The sequence below is a fragment of the Phodopus roborovskii genome, unplaced genomic scaffold (genome assembly GCF_943737965.1).
Source record: "Phodopus roborovskii unplaced genomic scaffold, PHOROB, whole genome shotgun sequence".
NCBI lineage: Eukaryota > Metazoa > Chordata > Mammalia > Rodentia > Cricetidae > Phodopus > Phodopus roborovskii.
The window spans coordinates 9170426-9187006 of NW_026126424.1; the positions used below are offsets into that span (position 1 = coordinate 9170426).

The 16581-nt window shown below is 37.6% G+C and overlaps 1 protein-coding gene across 1 annotated transcript in view; it reads left to right on the plus strand.

Moving 5' to 3' along the window:
• Usp53 (ubiquitin specific peptidase 53) overlaps positions 1-16581 on the plus strand; it is a 58391-nt gene that overhangs the window by 25729 nt on the left and 16081 nt on the right. The window contains exons 5-13 of the mRNA XM_051185567.1: positions 2251-2364; positions 2442-2524; positions 5676-5781; positions 6899-7045; positions 7777-7926; positions 12262-12424; positions 12834-12986; positions 13808-13954; positions 15469-16198. Coding sequence (XP_051041524.1) covers positions 2251-2364; positions 2442-2524; positions 5676-5781; positions 6899-7045; positions 7777-7926; positions 12262-12424; positions 12834-12986; positions 13808-13954; positions 15469-16198 — 1793 coding nt within the window. The remainder of the gene's footprint in view (positions 1-2250; positions 2365-2441; positions 2525-5675; positions 5782-6898; positions 7046-7776; positions 7927-12261; positions 12425-12833; positions 12987-13807; positions 13955-15468; positions 16199-16581) is intronic.

Below are 16581 nucleotides of genomic sequence, written 5' to 3' on the forward strand. Positions count from 1 at the left end.
TAGATCTATTTTTGGCTTTGAGAGGAATTCTCACACTGATTTGTATAGTGACTGCACCAGTTTGTGCTTCCAACAGGAATAAGTGTTGTTCTTTAACCACATCCAGGGTAGTAATGATCCATTTATTTATTATCCATTTATTTGTTTTTGCCTTTCTGACCAGAGAGAGATGAAATCACAAAGTAGTTATTAATTTGTATTTCCCTGATAGCTTAGGAATGTTGAACATTTTAAAAAAGTGTTTCTCGGACATTTGTTGTCTTCTGAGAACTGAGGAAAAATTCTTACTGAAGGCTAGACTTTTCCTATCTGAGGGGAGAAATAAGGAAACACAGGTGCTTTCTGGTGGTAATTTTCTCTTTATGTTGAAAAAAATCCTCTCTGAAAATCTCCTCTGCTCCTATCCATAGCTCCCTAATTAGCTCTGCAAAGTCTCCTCATTGCTCTACACAGCATCTTCCCTAATTAGCTCTCACCAGCTTCTCTCTCTCTCTCTCTCTCTCTCTCTCTCTCTCTCTCTCTCTCTCTCTCTCTCTCTCTCTAGCCAAACTCTGGACAATAATATGTTACATTTTCAGGGCCTGACCCATTCTCGTAACATGATAAGTCACCTAGTTTCTCTTAGGCTAGGGGTGTCAACATTGACTGGCCAGTGAGTAAAGCTTGGCCATGCATGTAGCCTAAATAGTTACAGTTCTCAGACAGAAAATGACATTGGAATTCAAGACTTAACAGTCAGCTGGACCATGAGTGGTAGGGAATACATGCAGTAAGTCCATTGCTGTGGAGAGTTTTGTCTACTAAAGTTACTTCGGGCTCTGACCTTGAATCAGCAAAACACCTGGGAAAATGACCTCATGTATTTGTCTCTAGGGGCAACCAGCCTGCTTGAAGTTTGTTGTCTTTGTGGCTGAGGAAACTATTGCTTTCCTGTGTCGGTCTGAATAATGAAAGATATCCTAGTATTATTTCTGTATGTCTTTCTGACCAGCCACAGCTATATGTGTGCCCAATAGATGGAATATTTACATGAGATAAACACACAAGCAGTGAAGATTTTTCCCTAGTCTGTAGGCTGCCTCTTTATTCAAGCGATGGTGCCTTTTGCAGTACAGAAATGCTTTAGTTTCCTGAGGTCCCATTTGCTAATTGTTGTCTTAATGCCTGTGTTATTGATGTTCTGTTTACAAAGTCTTTTACTGTGCTAATGAGTTCAGGTGTATTTTCTACCTAGCAGCAGACCTGTACAGTTATAGGATGCTCAGTCAATCTTCAGTAGTCTAGGAAAGGTGCTCAGGACTTTTCTTCAGGTAGTGGATGCTGGTGGACTTGGCGATGGTTGTCTAGGATCCCTATGTGAAGAGGAAGGCCAAGAGTAGAGGTCTGGAAGGCTGGTCCTGGCTACATGATCCTCAGGCAAACTTCAGATGTGGGTGGTCCTTGTGTAGTAAGGATAAGTGGAGTTGGTGCAGGAGCCTGGCATCTGCCTAGAGAAGGACTAGATGTTTGCAGTGGACATGGATAAAGTTGGCCCAAGTGAATGGAGTTGAGTTGTAATGGGGAATCTAATCTGTCTTACTAGGCATGGGTCAGAGGTTCTGAGGGTGGGTAGGTAAGAATAGTACAAGTTGAGGCTCCCTGTCTGAAGAGTAGGTATGTAGCAAATAAAAAGACTTATGCTTAAACAACAACAAAAAGATTGTCATTTACTGATCCAAGTATACATTTGAAATTTCATAGATTTGTTGCAAAGGACACTGCTTGAATTATGGTATAAGTAAAGGTGATCAGGGTTGGGAACATAGCTAAGCTGGTTTACATAACAAGCTTAAGGGCCTGAGTTTGAGTCTCAGTTCTATATAAAATTGCTGACACACTTGTAATTCCAAAGCTAAGAAGGCAGAGGCAGGAGAATCCCTAGGGCTCATTGGCTATCACTGATTTTACTTAATAGGAGAATGCTTGGAATATAAGAAATATTTCTGATACTGAATTCTAGATATCAATCATTGTGATTGGTATTTAAGATAAGACCTTACATGTATCTTTTGTTAACTTTTTAAACTAATACTGTAGAAGGTGAATACTTGAACATTTGAAGTGATTATAGAGAAAAATTGAAAAGCTATTATTTATGACATTTCTTGCATTTACACATGGAAATGTTGAGTTAAAAGTAGTTATATTTGGTAAAGTGTTCTACAAGGTCAGGAATTTATTTCATTTGTATTCTTTTAATTTTTTAATTAGGAAAATATATTGGCGAGGATTCATTTTCACCTGGTGCCAAGCAGGGATGCTGACATGTGCACGTCTAAATCATGTGTCACTCATCAGAAGTTTGCTATGACTCTGTATGAACAGGTGAAACATCTTAACTATCTAATTAAATATAGACCTCTGTCTCGGGCTTGATGAGTAAGCATGTGTTTTTGCCCTAGTGTGTGTGCCGCAGCTGTGGAGCATCTTCAGACCCTCTGCCCTTTACCGAGTTTGTGCGGTACATTTCTACAACAGCCCTGTGGTAAGACCTCTCAGCACATTTAACAGAGTCTAAGACATGTGTAAGCACAGTGACATCTACTCTCTAAAGTTACAATATAGTGTGCATTTCTCCTTGAGACACTATCAAAGGGGTTTTCACACGAGAGGTTTAGAAGTTAGCTTAATATGGCTTGCCTGAAGTGCTTGACTAAAGTTTCAAATTTTGGTTTGGACCATTTGCATATATGTAATGTAGTATCTTGGGGGTGCAACCCAAGGCTAAAGATGGAATTCATTTACTACGTACCATATATCCATAACCTGATGATAATTTATGAAGTATTTATAGAGAACCTTCATCTTAAGTGGACCTGTTATATTAACTTAGGTTTAGAATTTATCATTCATAACGTGATTTTAGCACTCAAAAATTTTCAGATTTTGGAGCATTCCAGACTAAATGCATTGTTAAATAAAATATACAGTTTTATTTATAGCAGATTTTTGGAACTGTGAAAATGAGCTTGAAATGAGATACTCATTGGTGAATGGCATGCACATTATATCTTCACCTTTAGGAAGACGTTCCCTTTGTGTTGCCTTGTTTCCCACCACTTTCATTGTCTCCATTAGAGTGATAAAAGCTAGGCTAAAGGAAAAAAGGGAAAACATGGATATAACTCTTATATAGGTTCTTGTATTTGAGTCCTTAACAGTCACCTTAAAATTCTGCCATTCTTACTGCCTGCCTGTCTGCCGGCTCCTTCTCTCACCTTCTCCATGGGACAGCTAGATAAGATGCAAAATCTATGCTAGACTTTATGTAACATCAGTCAGTCAAAGTTACTTGGAAGCCTTTTATCAATTTAATGAGCTTGATTTGTTAAATCTGATTGGTAGGAGGGGGTAGAACCCACATCTTTTTTTCAAAGCAAATAAAATTTTTATTTATGTATTTATTTTTTTATTTAAATTTGAAACAAGGTTGTTTTACGTGTCAACCCCAGTTCCCTCACCCTCCCTTCCTACCCTATCACTCCCTCCAAACCCCAGCCCATCCCCTTTCTGCTCCCCAGGGAGGGTGAGGCCTTCCATGGGGAGTCTTCAGAGTTTGTCATATCATTTGAAGCAGGGCCTAGGTCCTCCCATGTGTGTCTAGGCTGAGAGAGCATCCCTCTATGTGGGATGGGCTCCCAAAGTTCATTTGTATACTAGGGATAAATACTGACCCATTACTAGAGGCCCCATAGACTGCCTAGTTCTCCTAAATAACATCCACATTCAGGGGGGGGGGGGTCTGTATTGGTCCTATGCTGGTTTCCCAGGTATCAGACTGGGGTGCATGAGCTCCCTCTTGTTCAGGTCAGCTGATTCTGTGGGTTTCTCCAGCTTGTTTTTGACCCCTTTACTCATCACTCCTCCTTTTCTGTAACTGGATTCCAGAAGTTTGTCTAGTGTTTAGCTGTGGGTGTCTGCTTCTGCTTCCATCAGCTACTAGATGAAGGCTCTAGGATGGCGTTTAAGGTAGTCGTCAGTCTCATTATCGTGGAAGGGCATTTAAGGTAGCCTTTCCACTATTGCTTAGATTGATAGTTGTATTCATCCTTGTAGATCTCTGGACATTTCCCTAGTGCCAGGTTTCTCCTTAAACCTATAATGGCTTCCCCTATTATGGTATCTCTTTTCTTGCTCTCCTCTATTCTTTTCCCGTCTCAATCTTCCTGTTCCTTATGTTCTCCTCTCCCCTCCTCTTCTCCTTTTGTCTTTCTCCTAACTCCCTCTCCCCCTCCCTCCATGCTCCCAATTTGCTCAAAAGATCTTGTTCCTTTCCCCTTCTCTGGGAGACCATGTATGTCTCTCTTAGGGTCCTCCTTGTTTCCTAGCTTTCCTGGCAGTGTGAATTGCGGGTTGGTGATCCTTTGCTCTATATCTGAAATGTATACATGAGTGAGTACATACCATGTTTGTCATTTTGTGACTGGGTTACCTCACTCAGGATGGTTTTTTCTAGTTCCATCCATTTGCCTGCAAATTTCAGGATTCCATTGTGTTTTTCTGCTGAGTAGTACTCCGTTGTGTAAATGTACCACATTTTCTCTATCCATTCTTCAGTCGAGGGGCATTTAGGTTGCTTCCAGGTTCTGGCTATTACAAATAATGTTGCTATGAACATAGTTGAACAGATGTCCTTGTATGAATATGCATCTTTTGGGGATATGCCTAAGAGTGGAATTGCTGGATCTTGAGGTAGACTGATTCCCATTTTCCTGAGGAACCGCCATACTGATTTCCAAAGTGGCTTATGCAATTTGAGTGCTTACCAGACTCTGAGTGTGTTCTAATATACTTGTCCATTGTGTTAGGGGGGTACTGTGGATGTTTTTTTTAAAAACATGGAACTATAAAGCATATACAAAGCAGTTAGCTATATTACCATCAAGTAGAACTTGAACATCTAGAATGGAACATGGTGATGGTGTTTGAGCTTTAACAGTTTTTTTTTTTTTTTTAAATACTTAATGAGATGTTTGGAAGTATTACATGCCTTGATGTTTTCAAAGGTAAGGGGTCATTAGGTCATACCCAGTCACGTAGGAAGATGTTTGTCCCAGCTCCAATAAAGCCATTTGAGAGGCACAAGTGTAGCACTTAGTGACTTTGCTGGTAGGATCAGAATCTCTTAGCCAAAATGGTTAGCTTTGTCTCTGGGAACTTTGGGCCAAAGCAAGAAACTTTTCTTCAGTTTTGTGCTTGTTTGGTGGAATTTAAATTCAAATTTCTACTTATTAATTAGAACAAAATATTTACATTAGAATTACTTCCACATAGAACTTTTATCCTCATCCAGGAAGTCCTAAACAAAAGCATAGCTAGACATGTTGACACTTAACCTGTAATCCAAGGGTTTGGGAGGCTTAGGTGGGAGAATGTCAGTGAGTTTAGGCTAGCCTGAGCTAGATAGGATGACATCTCAAAAAGTGAGTAAGTATTAAAATCTCATAGGATTCTATATTTGTCTTAATATTTCATATACCTTCCAAATTTAGTAATTTTTTCCACTATATGGTTATGTTTTCAGACAGAAAAGTAATATATATCAAAATTCAATTTTTTCGAGTGTAATTTATAGATCTGTTGTAAGTACATAGGCCAAGCTAGATTAAGACTCCTACCTTTTTTTTTTTTTCCAGCAATGAAGTTGAAAGAATGATGGAAAGACATGAACGATTTAAGCCAGAGATGTTTGCAGAGTTGTTGCAAGCAGCAAATACAGCAGATGACTATCGGAAGTGTCCTGTAAGTATAGTTAGAGTATAGGGTATGAAAATAGGCATTCCGAAATTATCATGTAATTTAATGCTAATTGTACATGTATAAAATTTTTTCATTGTTTAATGATATTGGAGATAACTTTATATCACAGGAGCTATTTACCTTAGCACTGTTACTTTAAAAACTCCGTTAACTGTCTCTACATCTGCAGTCCCAGCTGCTTGGGAGATTGAGGCTAGATAACTTGAGGTCACAGGCCTGTGACCATCCTGGGCAGTGTAGAAGAACCACCATAAAGACAAAGCAAAAACTTCTTAGCTTTGTTAATTTTAAAAAATTATTTTAATATGTATGTTTTGTCTGCATGGATGTATATTGCCATGTGTGCACCTGGTTCCCACTGAGGAGAAAAGAGAGAGCATTTGATCCTTGGGGACTTGAGTTACTAATGGTTGTGAACCACCATGTGTATGTGTGGAGAATTGAGCCTAGGTCCTCTGTAAGAACAAGTGTTTTTAACCACTGAGCCAACTCTACAGGCCCTATTTCCCCCACGCCAGCTTTTTTATTTTGTTTTGTTTTGTTTTTGAGGCAGACTTTTGTCCCTGGCTGGCCTGAACCTCACTAAGTAGTTCAGGCTGGCTCAAACTCACAGAGATCTGCCTACCTCTCTGTTAAAAATTTAAAGTAGTATGTGTTGACTGAATTCTTCCAAAGTTCTAAAATTTACTTCGTGACTGCAGAGAAGTTATTGTTGTTGTCGTCGTCGTTACTTTGAGTAAATGTGACAATGATTTTTTTCTTGCATGACTTCATTGGTTTTAGACAGAGTGTAATGCCATAGTCCAGGCTGGCTCGGCCTCCCAAACACCACATCTGGCTGCTAACAACCTTGAGGCTTTTCTTCCTGTTTTTGTTGTTGTTTTCAGGATGACTATTTGTTTTAATACATCTAAAAATTCCTAATGTGTTAAAAATAAGTTCTTGCTTAATCAGTAAAGACAAATAGCTGGTTAGAAGTCAATTTCTAGTAAACTGAAGAAACAAGTTTCAGATACACTTTGATTTTCATTATATAATATGAGCTATACAGAGCAATTGTTAATTTAAAATTTTGCCCTTTGTATTTGTTTTTCTCTAGAGTAACTGTGGCCAAAAAATAAAAATTCGCCGTGTTTTAATGAATTGCCCAGAGATTGTTACAATTGGATTAGTCTGGGATTCTGAGCACTCTGACTTAACTGAAGATGTTGTTCGAAGTCTAGCCACACATCTCTACCTTCCTGGGGTATCACACAACTGCTTTCATTCCTTCCCCTGTCGCTTTTAAATTTCTTTCAACTGCTTCCCTATCATGATATACTTAGTTTTGTTCATCAGAATCTAAATCTTTTAAAAGAAATACTGATATCGATGAATATAATTTTAAGTCAGACTAAGTGCAATGTCTTTTTCTGTAGACCAGAAGTAACTTTGAGTTACAGACTAAACCATCTCGTGTCTTTCTCCCTGGAATGATGATTGATGCCATGACATGAATATGATAAATACTAATCTTGGAAGGGGCTAAGGTTTAAAATTAATCTGTTTGTTGATCTCCCTGAATCATGCTTACTTTTAAAAATTGCTACCTTCTAATTTACTTTGGGGTTGTTATTGCTTCAATTAAAATTTTAAGTAATTATACTTTAGGTAATACTTTAATGTTTCTTCAAATGTGTTATCTAATCAAGAATGTGTAACTCATCTCACATGGGTATAGGTAAAGTGTCATTTGTCTATTGCTAGAGAAATTGTTACTGCACGAATGCATGGTGAATTCAGCTTACGGGACTTAAAGGTTCTGTGAACTAACTAAAAGTGCCCTGTTCACAGTTCAGTATCAGTGGTGCCTTCAGTAATAGTGGTGGATTGAGGCCAATCTGCATGTGAAATATTTTCATGGTAATTCAGATATGTGATTCATTATTTCTCTTTCTAAAGAGACAACAGTAAATATACACTAATCTTTTTAAATAGCTTTTTTATAGGGTTACTGATGAAAATGCCACAGACAGTGAACTTCACCTTGTTGGTATGATCTGTTACACCAGCCGACACTATTGTGCCTTTGCTTTTCATACCAAGAGCTCCAAGTGGGTGTTTTTTGATGATGCACATGTGAAAGAGGTGAGACCTTCACTAACTGTAATAATCCTTGTAACCTTTTACACTACAGAAATACATAACAATTATAAGATATTAGTATAATTATTAGAATAGTGAATGTAGACATAAGCTACTGTTAGCAATTTTTTAAATTTTAATTTATTTTGCAACTTAAGTTTTGTCTATTTCTAGAATAGTAAGTTTTGGGATAGGGACAGATCAAGGCATTGTTTTTCAAATTTTGTGTATATGATGAGAAGTTACATATATGTTCTATCTTTTGATAAATTATTTACTTTTTTGAGACAGTGTCTCACTCTACAGCCCAGTATAATCTAGAATTTACTATGTAGCCCAAGCTAGCCTTAAACTCACAGCAATTCTCCTGTCTTAGCCTGAGTGTTGGAATTATAGGTGTAACAAGTCATACCTGGTAGTTTAGAAATTACATTGTTGTTGTGTATATATGTACGTGTGTGCTGCAATGTGCATGTGTGCTTATGTGTGTGTGCCACGGTGTGCATGTGTGCTTGTGTATGTGTGTACCTGTATGTATGCTTGTGTGTGCAGGTGATGCTGGGGAGGTCAGGACAGTTTACATGAACTGGTGCTCTCCTCCAACCATGAGGTCTCCCTGATGGAAACTCAGATTGTCAGCTCGGCACAGGTACTTTTACTCACTGGTCTGTCTGCTTACCTAGTGATAGCTTTTGAATAAACACTCGACTGGACTCTAGAAGTCTTCCCTAATTAGTAGAGGGCCAGGTATCTGATGTTTTAAAAGTGTTCTACAAGAGATTTAGACCAGGCACAGTTGAAAATGTTGATCTTGTGAATACTGTTCTCAGAGTTCACTAGCTTTGAAAATTCTATTAGTCAGCAGGCTGATTTTAGAATTAGAAGTTGTTAGGTTGTTATAAGCAAATGGTGTGGAACTTTCTGTGCTTTCATCTTAACGTATAACAATGTTCACTGAACACTTTTAAGTCATGAAACAAAACCCACTGATAAATTGGGCTTCATCAAAACTTAATAAAACGTTTGCCCTTTAGTCAGACATTCTTAGGAGAATGAAATGATCTGAGAAGACACATTTGTCTGACATATGCAATATAATCTGTATCCAGAATGTATTTTTATGATTTGATATGTTTTAAGTATAAGGGATTGAGTCCTGTATGGCTTATGCATCCTAGGCAAATGGTCTGCCCCTGAGCTTTAGCCCCAGCCCTGCATTCAAAATAGTAAAAAAGAAAATCTTAAAAACTCAACAAGATAAGCAAATTTTCTTTTAAAAAGTGAGCAAAAGATGAGCAAAAGTATATGAATGTTCCCTATTATATTCCTTACATCACTGGCAAATACAAATACAATTCACAGAAGGCCCCTCTTTACCCATTATAATGACTAAACTCAGAAGGAGTTACTAAAACCATACCGTGCATTAGCAAGGATTTGGAACAGATAGATCTCTTGTCTGAGGATAATGAAACTGTTTTCTTGAGAAAACAGCCTGTTAAGTGTTTTTAGTTGAGTATATATGTTTTGTATAACCCAGCACTTCTGCTCCAGTAAAAACATGTCTACACAAGACTTTGACAGTTCATGTTAGCTTTTTTCCTAATAGACAAAACCAATAATAAAATCAAGTATTCAATAACAAGTGAATGGCTAAGCACGCATGATACAGCCATAGAACAATGGCATATATAATGCTAATTAATAAAAGGAATAAGCTATCAGTGCAATAATTCAGATGAGTCTCAAAAGGCATTATGCTAAATTGATGATGCTGTATGTAGTGACTACATACTGTAACTGTTTATATGAAATTGAAGAAAACAAACAAAAAGAACTTGTAGAAAGTAGATGCATGGTTTCTAGGTACAAGGACAGAAAGAGTTAGAGCAAGGTTACATGATGTTGTGCATGGCAAAGACCCTGACTCACATGAGAATGGATAATTGTTTTGCATGTTAATCTACTTCCATAAAATTGATGGAAAACATTTGATATTTGTAAGTTTGCATATGTAGTGTTTCTTTAGTAGAAAATTATGAAGGAATCCCATCTTGACATTTTGGAGTTAATACTGGCTACCTGCATGACTTAATTTGTCAAAATTTGGAGGAATATCAGGTATTACTCATCAGAGGTTTTCCTTTCAGATTGGTTCATGCTTATCACATTGCCAAGTAAGAAAGTAAACAAGTCACGGGAACAACTCAGGCTTCCATTTACTAGAAAGCCTTGAGGGTTGTTTGTTTTATAAATATTAAAATGTACTGAAGTATGCAAGTTGAATTTCAAGAAATATGCATGCTTTAAATTGGCTATAACCAGACTATATGTAATCAACTCTAAATGTTTTTTTTTTTTTTTTTTTGCTTTGTTTTGTTTGTTTGTTTTAGCATTGCTAGGCTTGAACTGAGGGGCCTCATGTTTTAGGCAAGTGCTCTGCCACTAAGCTGTCCTTTCTCTGAGTGTATAAAGAACATTTTGTCACCCTGGAAAATTCTGTCATGGCGCTTGCTATCAGTCTTTTCACACCCTTTTAGGCCCATGGCATGACACCACTGTCCTTTCTCTATATTATTTTTATTCTTCCTATAATTTATATAAAGGGTTCTTAGAGCATTTACTATTCTGTCTTCTTTCCCTCAGTAAAATGTCATTAAAATTCACCCATTCTGTTCATATCAGTTCGTTTTTATCATGTTTCATTTGATAGCTCTTCTACAGTTTTTCCATTTACCTGTGGTGGTTTAATCATTATGTAGCTGAGTGGTGGTGGCATGTGTCTTTAATCCTAGCACTCAGAGGCAGAGGCAAGCGAATCTCTATGAGTGTGATGTCAGCCTGGTCCACAAAGTGAGTTCCAGGACAGCCAGAGCTATACAAAGAAACTGTCTCGAAAAAATTAAAAAAAAAAAAAATAATAATAAATAAAAAATTCATCGTAGTGTGAATATTTTTCCATTGCTCTTAGATAATACCCAGAGTAAAATTCTGGGTTACATGGCAAATGTGTGTTAAGTGTTACAAGGAATTGCCTATTAATTTTCATCATAGTTGTACTGATTTTGTTTCTACCAGCAGTGTATGAGAATCCCTCATCCACACCCTCCCCTGTATTCCAGATAGGTAGTGTTAGTAATTCTAGCTCTTGGAATGCTGTGTATAAAATACCTCACTGTAATGTTTAAATGTTTTCCCTTGTGGTTAATAATAGTGTGAGCATTCTTTCCATGTGGTTATTGGCTCTGTGTTTGTGTGTGTGTGTGTGTTGTCTATTCAAATGTTCTGCTAGTTTTTTTGTTGTTGTTGTTGTTTTCTCCCAGATTGGAATATCTTCTTATTGAGATCTAGGAATTTTTTGTTCTGTGCACAAGTGTTTTATTATTTATATGTTTATTTTTAATTTCTTAGTGAAACAGAATCTCATTAAGTAGCACAGACTGGCCTGGAGTTTATATAGACCATGCTGGCCTTGAACTCCAAGAGATCCCCTACCTTGGCCTGCTGAGTGCCAGGATTAAAGGCATGTGCCACTATAACTGGCTATTTTCAATTTCCTGATGATACATCTTTCCAAGACAGATAATTATTATTACTTAAGTTGATGAAGACCATTTTACATTTTTTTTTTCCTTCTCTGCTTTTGTTTGGTGAAGCTGATGTTTATTTTTATAGCTCTTGGGTGGAACTTGCTTCTCTTTGGGCTATCCAGGCTTCCAGCACCATTTGTTTTATAAATTCCTTTATATTTCTCTATTAAATTGCCTTGTATGCTTGTTAAAAGTCAGTCAATGATGTATCTGAAAGGCTGCTTAAAATTAGTGATTAGGTCAGACATAGTGTTTCACACCTATAATTCCAGCACTTGCAAAGCTGAAATAAGATTGCTATGAGTTCAAGTAGGTATAGGTTGAGATGTGTATATGAATAAGATTTAATAATTGAATCTTAGTAAGAAAGTATCATTTTGCCTGTTGATGTCCCTTTACATTTATTTACTGTGTATATGTGGGGAGGAGGAACACGCATGCCACAGCATGTGTGTGCGCTCAGAGGAGAGCCAGTTGGGAGTCAGCTCTCCCTCTCCACCATAGGGTCCTGCGGATAAAACCCAAGTCAGGGTTAGCAGCAAGAGTCTTTTACCACTGAGCCATCTCATTGGCCCTTGCCTGTTTTTAAAAAATAAGAATCTGTAAATTTTTTTTATTTGGGCAAGTTATTAAATTGCTCATGATAGTGGACTGCTGAGCAGTCTTGAAATGTGAATTAATTTAGTTTCTACCTATTTGTGTCGCACACTTCAGAAATTGGTTTGTTAATTGCAATTTTTCTTTAAAGGTTGGAACCAGGTGGAAAGATGTGGTCTCCAAGTGTATACGATGCCACCTACAGCCACTTCTGCTGTTTTATGCAAACCCAGATGGTACAGCAGTGTCGACTGAGGATGCACTCAAACAGGTTATCCACTGGTCACATTACAAAACAGTTGCAGAAAATATGGGTAATTCCTTTTAAAAAGTATTTTTTTTTTATTTTTGGTATTTCCCTGTTGTTAAAGTAAATTAATATTTAATGCTGAATGTAATGTTGGGAATATTTTAAAATTGAATTTCAGTCAATTGAAATTCAGGATAATTCTGCTATATTTTGTTGCTCTTTCCAAAGAAACTTTCCCTGTCTGTAGCCTCAGAAACACCTTTAGGAATCACCCAGCAGGATGCACCCATAACACAGAAGAAGCTAGTTGGGGGAATGACTCTGAGATCGTAATTGTTTTAGTAACCAGAAAGTCCAAAGTAGCAAAGCATACAATCCCTGAGCAACAGCAGCCCTTTAGTGTTAATTATTTTATCTAGAGTATTTAAAAATGTCTGGAAAGGAATGATGTGTTTTTTAACTGTCTTTTTAAGGGTGTGAAAAGCCTGTCAGTTACAAACCAGATAATTCAAAGGAAAATGGATTTAGTGGTCAGGCAAAACAAAGAGAAAATCACAAACTTCAAGCTGATACTGTTTCATCATTTACTCGGAGCCAAATGCAGACAAGTGGGAGGAGAGGACCAGGTATGACTTTGCACTGCCCAGTAAACATTGTTTGTAAGCAGTGGAGTATTCTTTTCTTACTTGGTTACCGAACCCATATTTCCTGGTGAGAACTGAACAGAAAGGCTAACCGGCCTTGCCTTGCCTTACCCATGAAAAGGAAATAGCAGGTAGATGTATGTCCTTTTGTGAGTGCATTTCTCTGAGAGTTATAATCCTACTGACTAATTCAAGATAGTCTATACTGCGGCATAAGATAACATGAATTCACACAAGCTTTGTAAACTTTGACCAGCTTCTAATTATGTGAGGCTTTATATCTCACATGAATTGGAGATAGTTATGGTACCTACCTCAGAGATTTAAATAAATAAGAATACTTAGAACATGGAAAATATTTTCTGCCTCTTTATTCAATGGCAGTTTTCATCTTTTTTCTTTACACGTGCTTTAGGGACTATATAAAAATGTATTTAACGAATACGTGGTTCTTCAATGTCAAGAAAAATCATGCTGGACATTTAGTTAAGTATAAAAATGAGTTTATGTACTTTGCTTTTTAAAAATTACATTTGTGTGTGTGCGCATATGTGAATACATTATGTACATACATATGCATGTGTATGATACAGTGTGTGTGTGAAGATCAGAGGACAAATTTGGGGAATTATTTCTCTCTTTCCTTCTTATGAGCTCCAGGGATTGAATTCAGGTTGTCAGTCTTGGCAACAAATGCCCTGGTTCACTGACCCATCTCTCTGGTCCGTGACTTTTTTAAGTATAGATTGTTGAACAACTTGGAAAAATGATGCATATGATTATAAGAATATTTTCTTTTACAGTTAAGTTAAACAATGATCAGAGAGAAAAGATGAAAAACATTTCCAGAGAATGTGCTCTGAAAGCCATTGAACAGAAAAATGCACTTTCTTCTCAACGGAAAGATTTAGAATCTAAGGGACAAAGGAAAGATATAGGCCAGCACAGGGGTAAGTTATGTTCTTAGAGAATTCACTTTAAAAAGAACCAGCAAAAATGTTATTTAAAGTGTAGTTTTATAGTATACTGTGTATATTTACATATTACAGTTTTATATGTTTACATGTTTCTCAGTTTGATTTCTTGAATGCCTCTCTACTAAATTTAAAAGATTAAAAAAATTCCAGTTATTGTTTAATTGCAATATTAGTGCTTTATTGCCATGAAAGGCAAATAAAAGCATTTACCTGGGGGCTTGCATATACTTTCAGAGGGTGAGTCCGTGATTATCTTGATAAGCAGATAGTCATGGTTGCTGGAGCAGTAGCTGAATAGATCCTGATCCATAGGCAGCAGAGAGAGAGAAAAACTGGGCCTGGCATGGGCTTTTGAAATCTCAAAGCCCACTCATAATGATACCTATTCCACCAAGACCACCACACCTATTCCAACAGGACCACTCCTGCTAAACCTTCCCAAACAGTTCCAGTAACAGTCAAAAGTATGAGCCCAGGGGGCCATTCTCACTCAAACCACCACAACACACTACTGTTTATGTTTTGCTATTTTTTAGTTCTATGTACTTTCACTTGCAAATGCAATACTAAGAAGGAAGGCCATATAGGAGGAAGTAGCTCATTGGTAGAACATGTGCCTACTAATGTGTTCAAGGCTTTGTAATTGGTCCTCAGCACTGAAAAGAAAAAAGAAAGTTAAGGAAGCTACAAAGGGTTTCTCAGTGCCCACCTATTTGTTATTAATGTAGTAGAGTTAACCTTTTTCTTTCTTTCTTTCTTTCTTTTTTTTTTTTTTTTTTTTTTTTTTTTGCTTTTATGGTGTTTTTGTGGATATAACATAACTTGGCCCATGTATTTTTAATGATGAGATTAAGGGTTTGCTACAGTGAAATACATACATACATACATACATACATATTTTTTGGCGTGTAGGTGTGGCATGACATTCCTAAGGTGAATGCTGCATCCGAGTGTATTGGTATTGGTTTCTAGTTGGACAGGTGCCCTCTGTTGTCCTTCTGGAAGACTAAGATAGTACCTACTTCTCAAGCCAAGTGACAGTGTGTCTCATTCTTGAACTCACTTTGAAAATCTTTACAAACATCAGACATGAGAAATGTTTATGATTTTTGTTAATTATAAGTAAGACAAAATGCTTAATTCTTTTACAACAAAAACTTATATGATCTACTTTATAGGATTTTTTATAGTCTATTTAATTTTATACATAGTTCTTATTTGTAAATAAGTAGTAAATGGTTGGGTTTTTGATAGAGGATTTCACGCTATAAACCAGGCTGGCCTCAAACTCCCAGATGCGGAGATTACAAGTATGTAGCACCACACCTGATAATGCCCTTTTCAATCCTAAACCAGTAAGTAATATATTTTAATTTTATTATTTAGATGTCATTGCTTTAACATTTTCCAAAAAGTTGTTTGGCTTGTGATCACTGAGCTGCTGTGAGAGGTGGTTGATGTGTGTCTTACCTACTATTCTTTTTAAGATTTGGTTGATGAAGACGTCTCATCTTTCAAGTCTGGATCACCTCCTGCCCTGGATGGCTTTAGACAACAGGGGAACCCCCATCTCTACCATAGCCAAGGCAAAGGACCCTGTAAACATGACCGTGTTCTCCATGAGAGCCACACTTCTGGGAAACTGTTAAGCTCAAGCAAATCCCAGAATCCTCCCGTTCCTGGAGAGAAAACAACTGGCAAAGCTAAGACTGACAGTGGCACTGGATATGACACAGACAGTAGTCAGGATTCCAGGGACAAAGGGAGCAGCTACAGTAGCAGGGCTAAAGGCCGCCACCGCGGCTGGAAACCCATGAGAGAAACTTTAAATGTTGATAGTGTTTTCAGTGAAAGTGAAAAAAAGCAACATAGTCCTAGGCATAAATCAGACATCAGTAACAGACCTAAGTATAGCAAGGATCCAAGTTTTAATAATTGGACAAAAGCAAACCCAAAGCAGAAAGGGTTAATGACCATATATGAAGATGAAATGAAGGAGGCAGGAAGCAGAAGTTCCCTTGAAGCTAATGGAAAAGGAGCAGAGAAAAATACGAGCACCACAGAGAGCAGAGGTCCCGGAAACAGCTGGCAGATGCAGCGGACAGAGTCTGGGTATGAAAGCAGTGATCATGTCAGCAATGGATCTGCTAATTTGGACTCACCTGTTACAGATGGGAGTGGGACAGTGATGGAGACCACTGGTGGTAAAGCCTTCAGGTAATACACAGACCAACAGTTTCTCCCTCGTATTCTTGGGTTTTGTTGTTGTGTTTTTAGATTTTATTTTGCTCTGTGTGCGCACGTGTGCATGCGCGCACGCGCTTTTGGGAATGTATACCATGTATTTGTATGCACATGGAGGCCAAAAGTAGATCCTCTGGAGCTGGAGTTACGGACTGAGCCTCACAGGGGTGCTGGAAACCCAACTCAGAGCCATCTCTCCAGGCTCTGTCTTTTTCTAGAGATTTTTCCTGCTTTGAAATTGATGTAAATTTCAGATTGAATTTAGGCAAGCGAGATGTATGATTTTATTTAATTGTGTTGATTTTTTCATGCTAAGATAAGCATTCTTCCTCCACGCTGCCTCCTTGGCACTCACC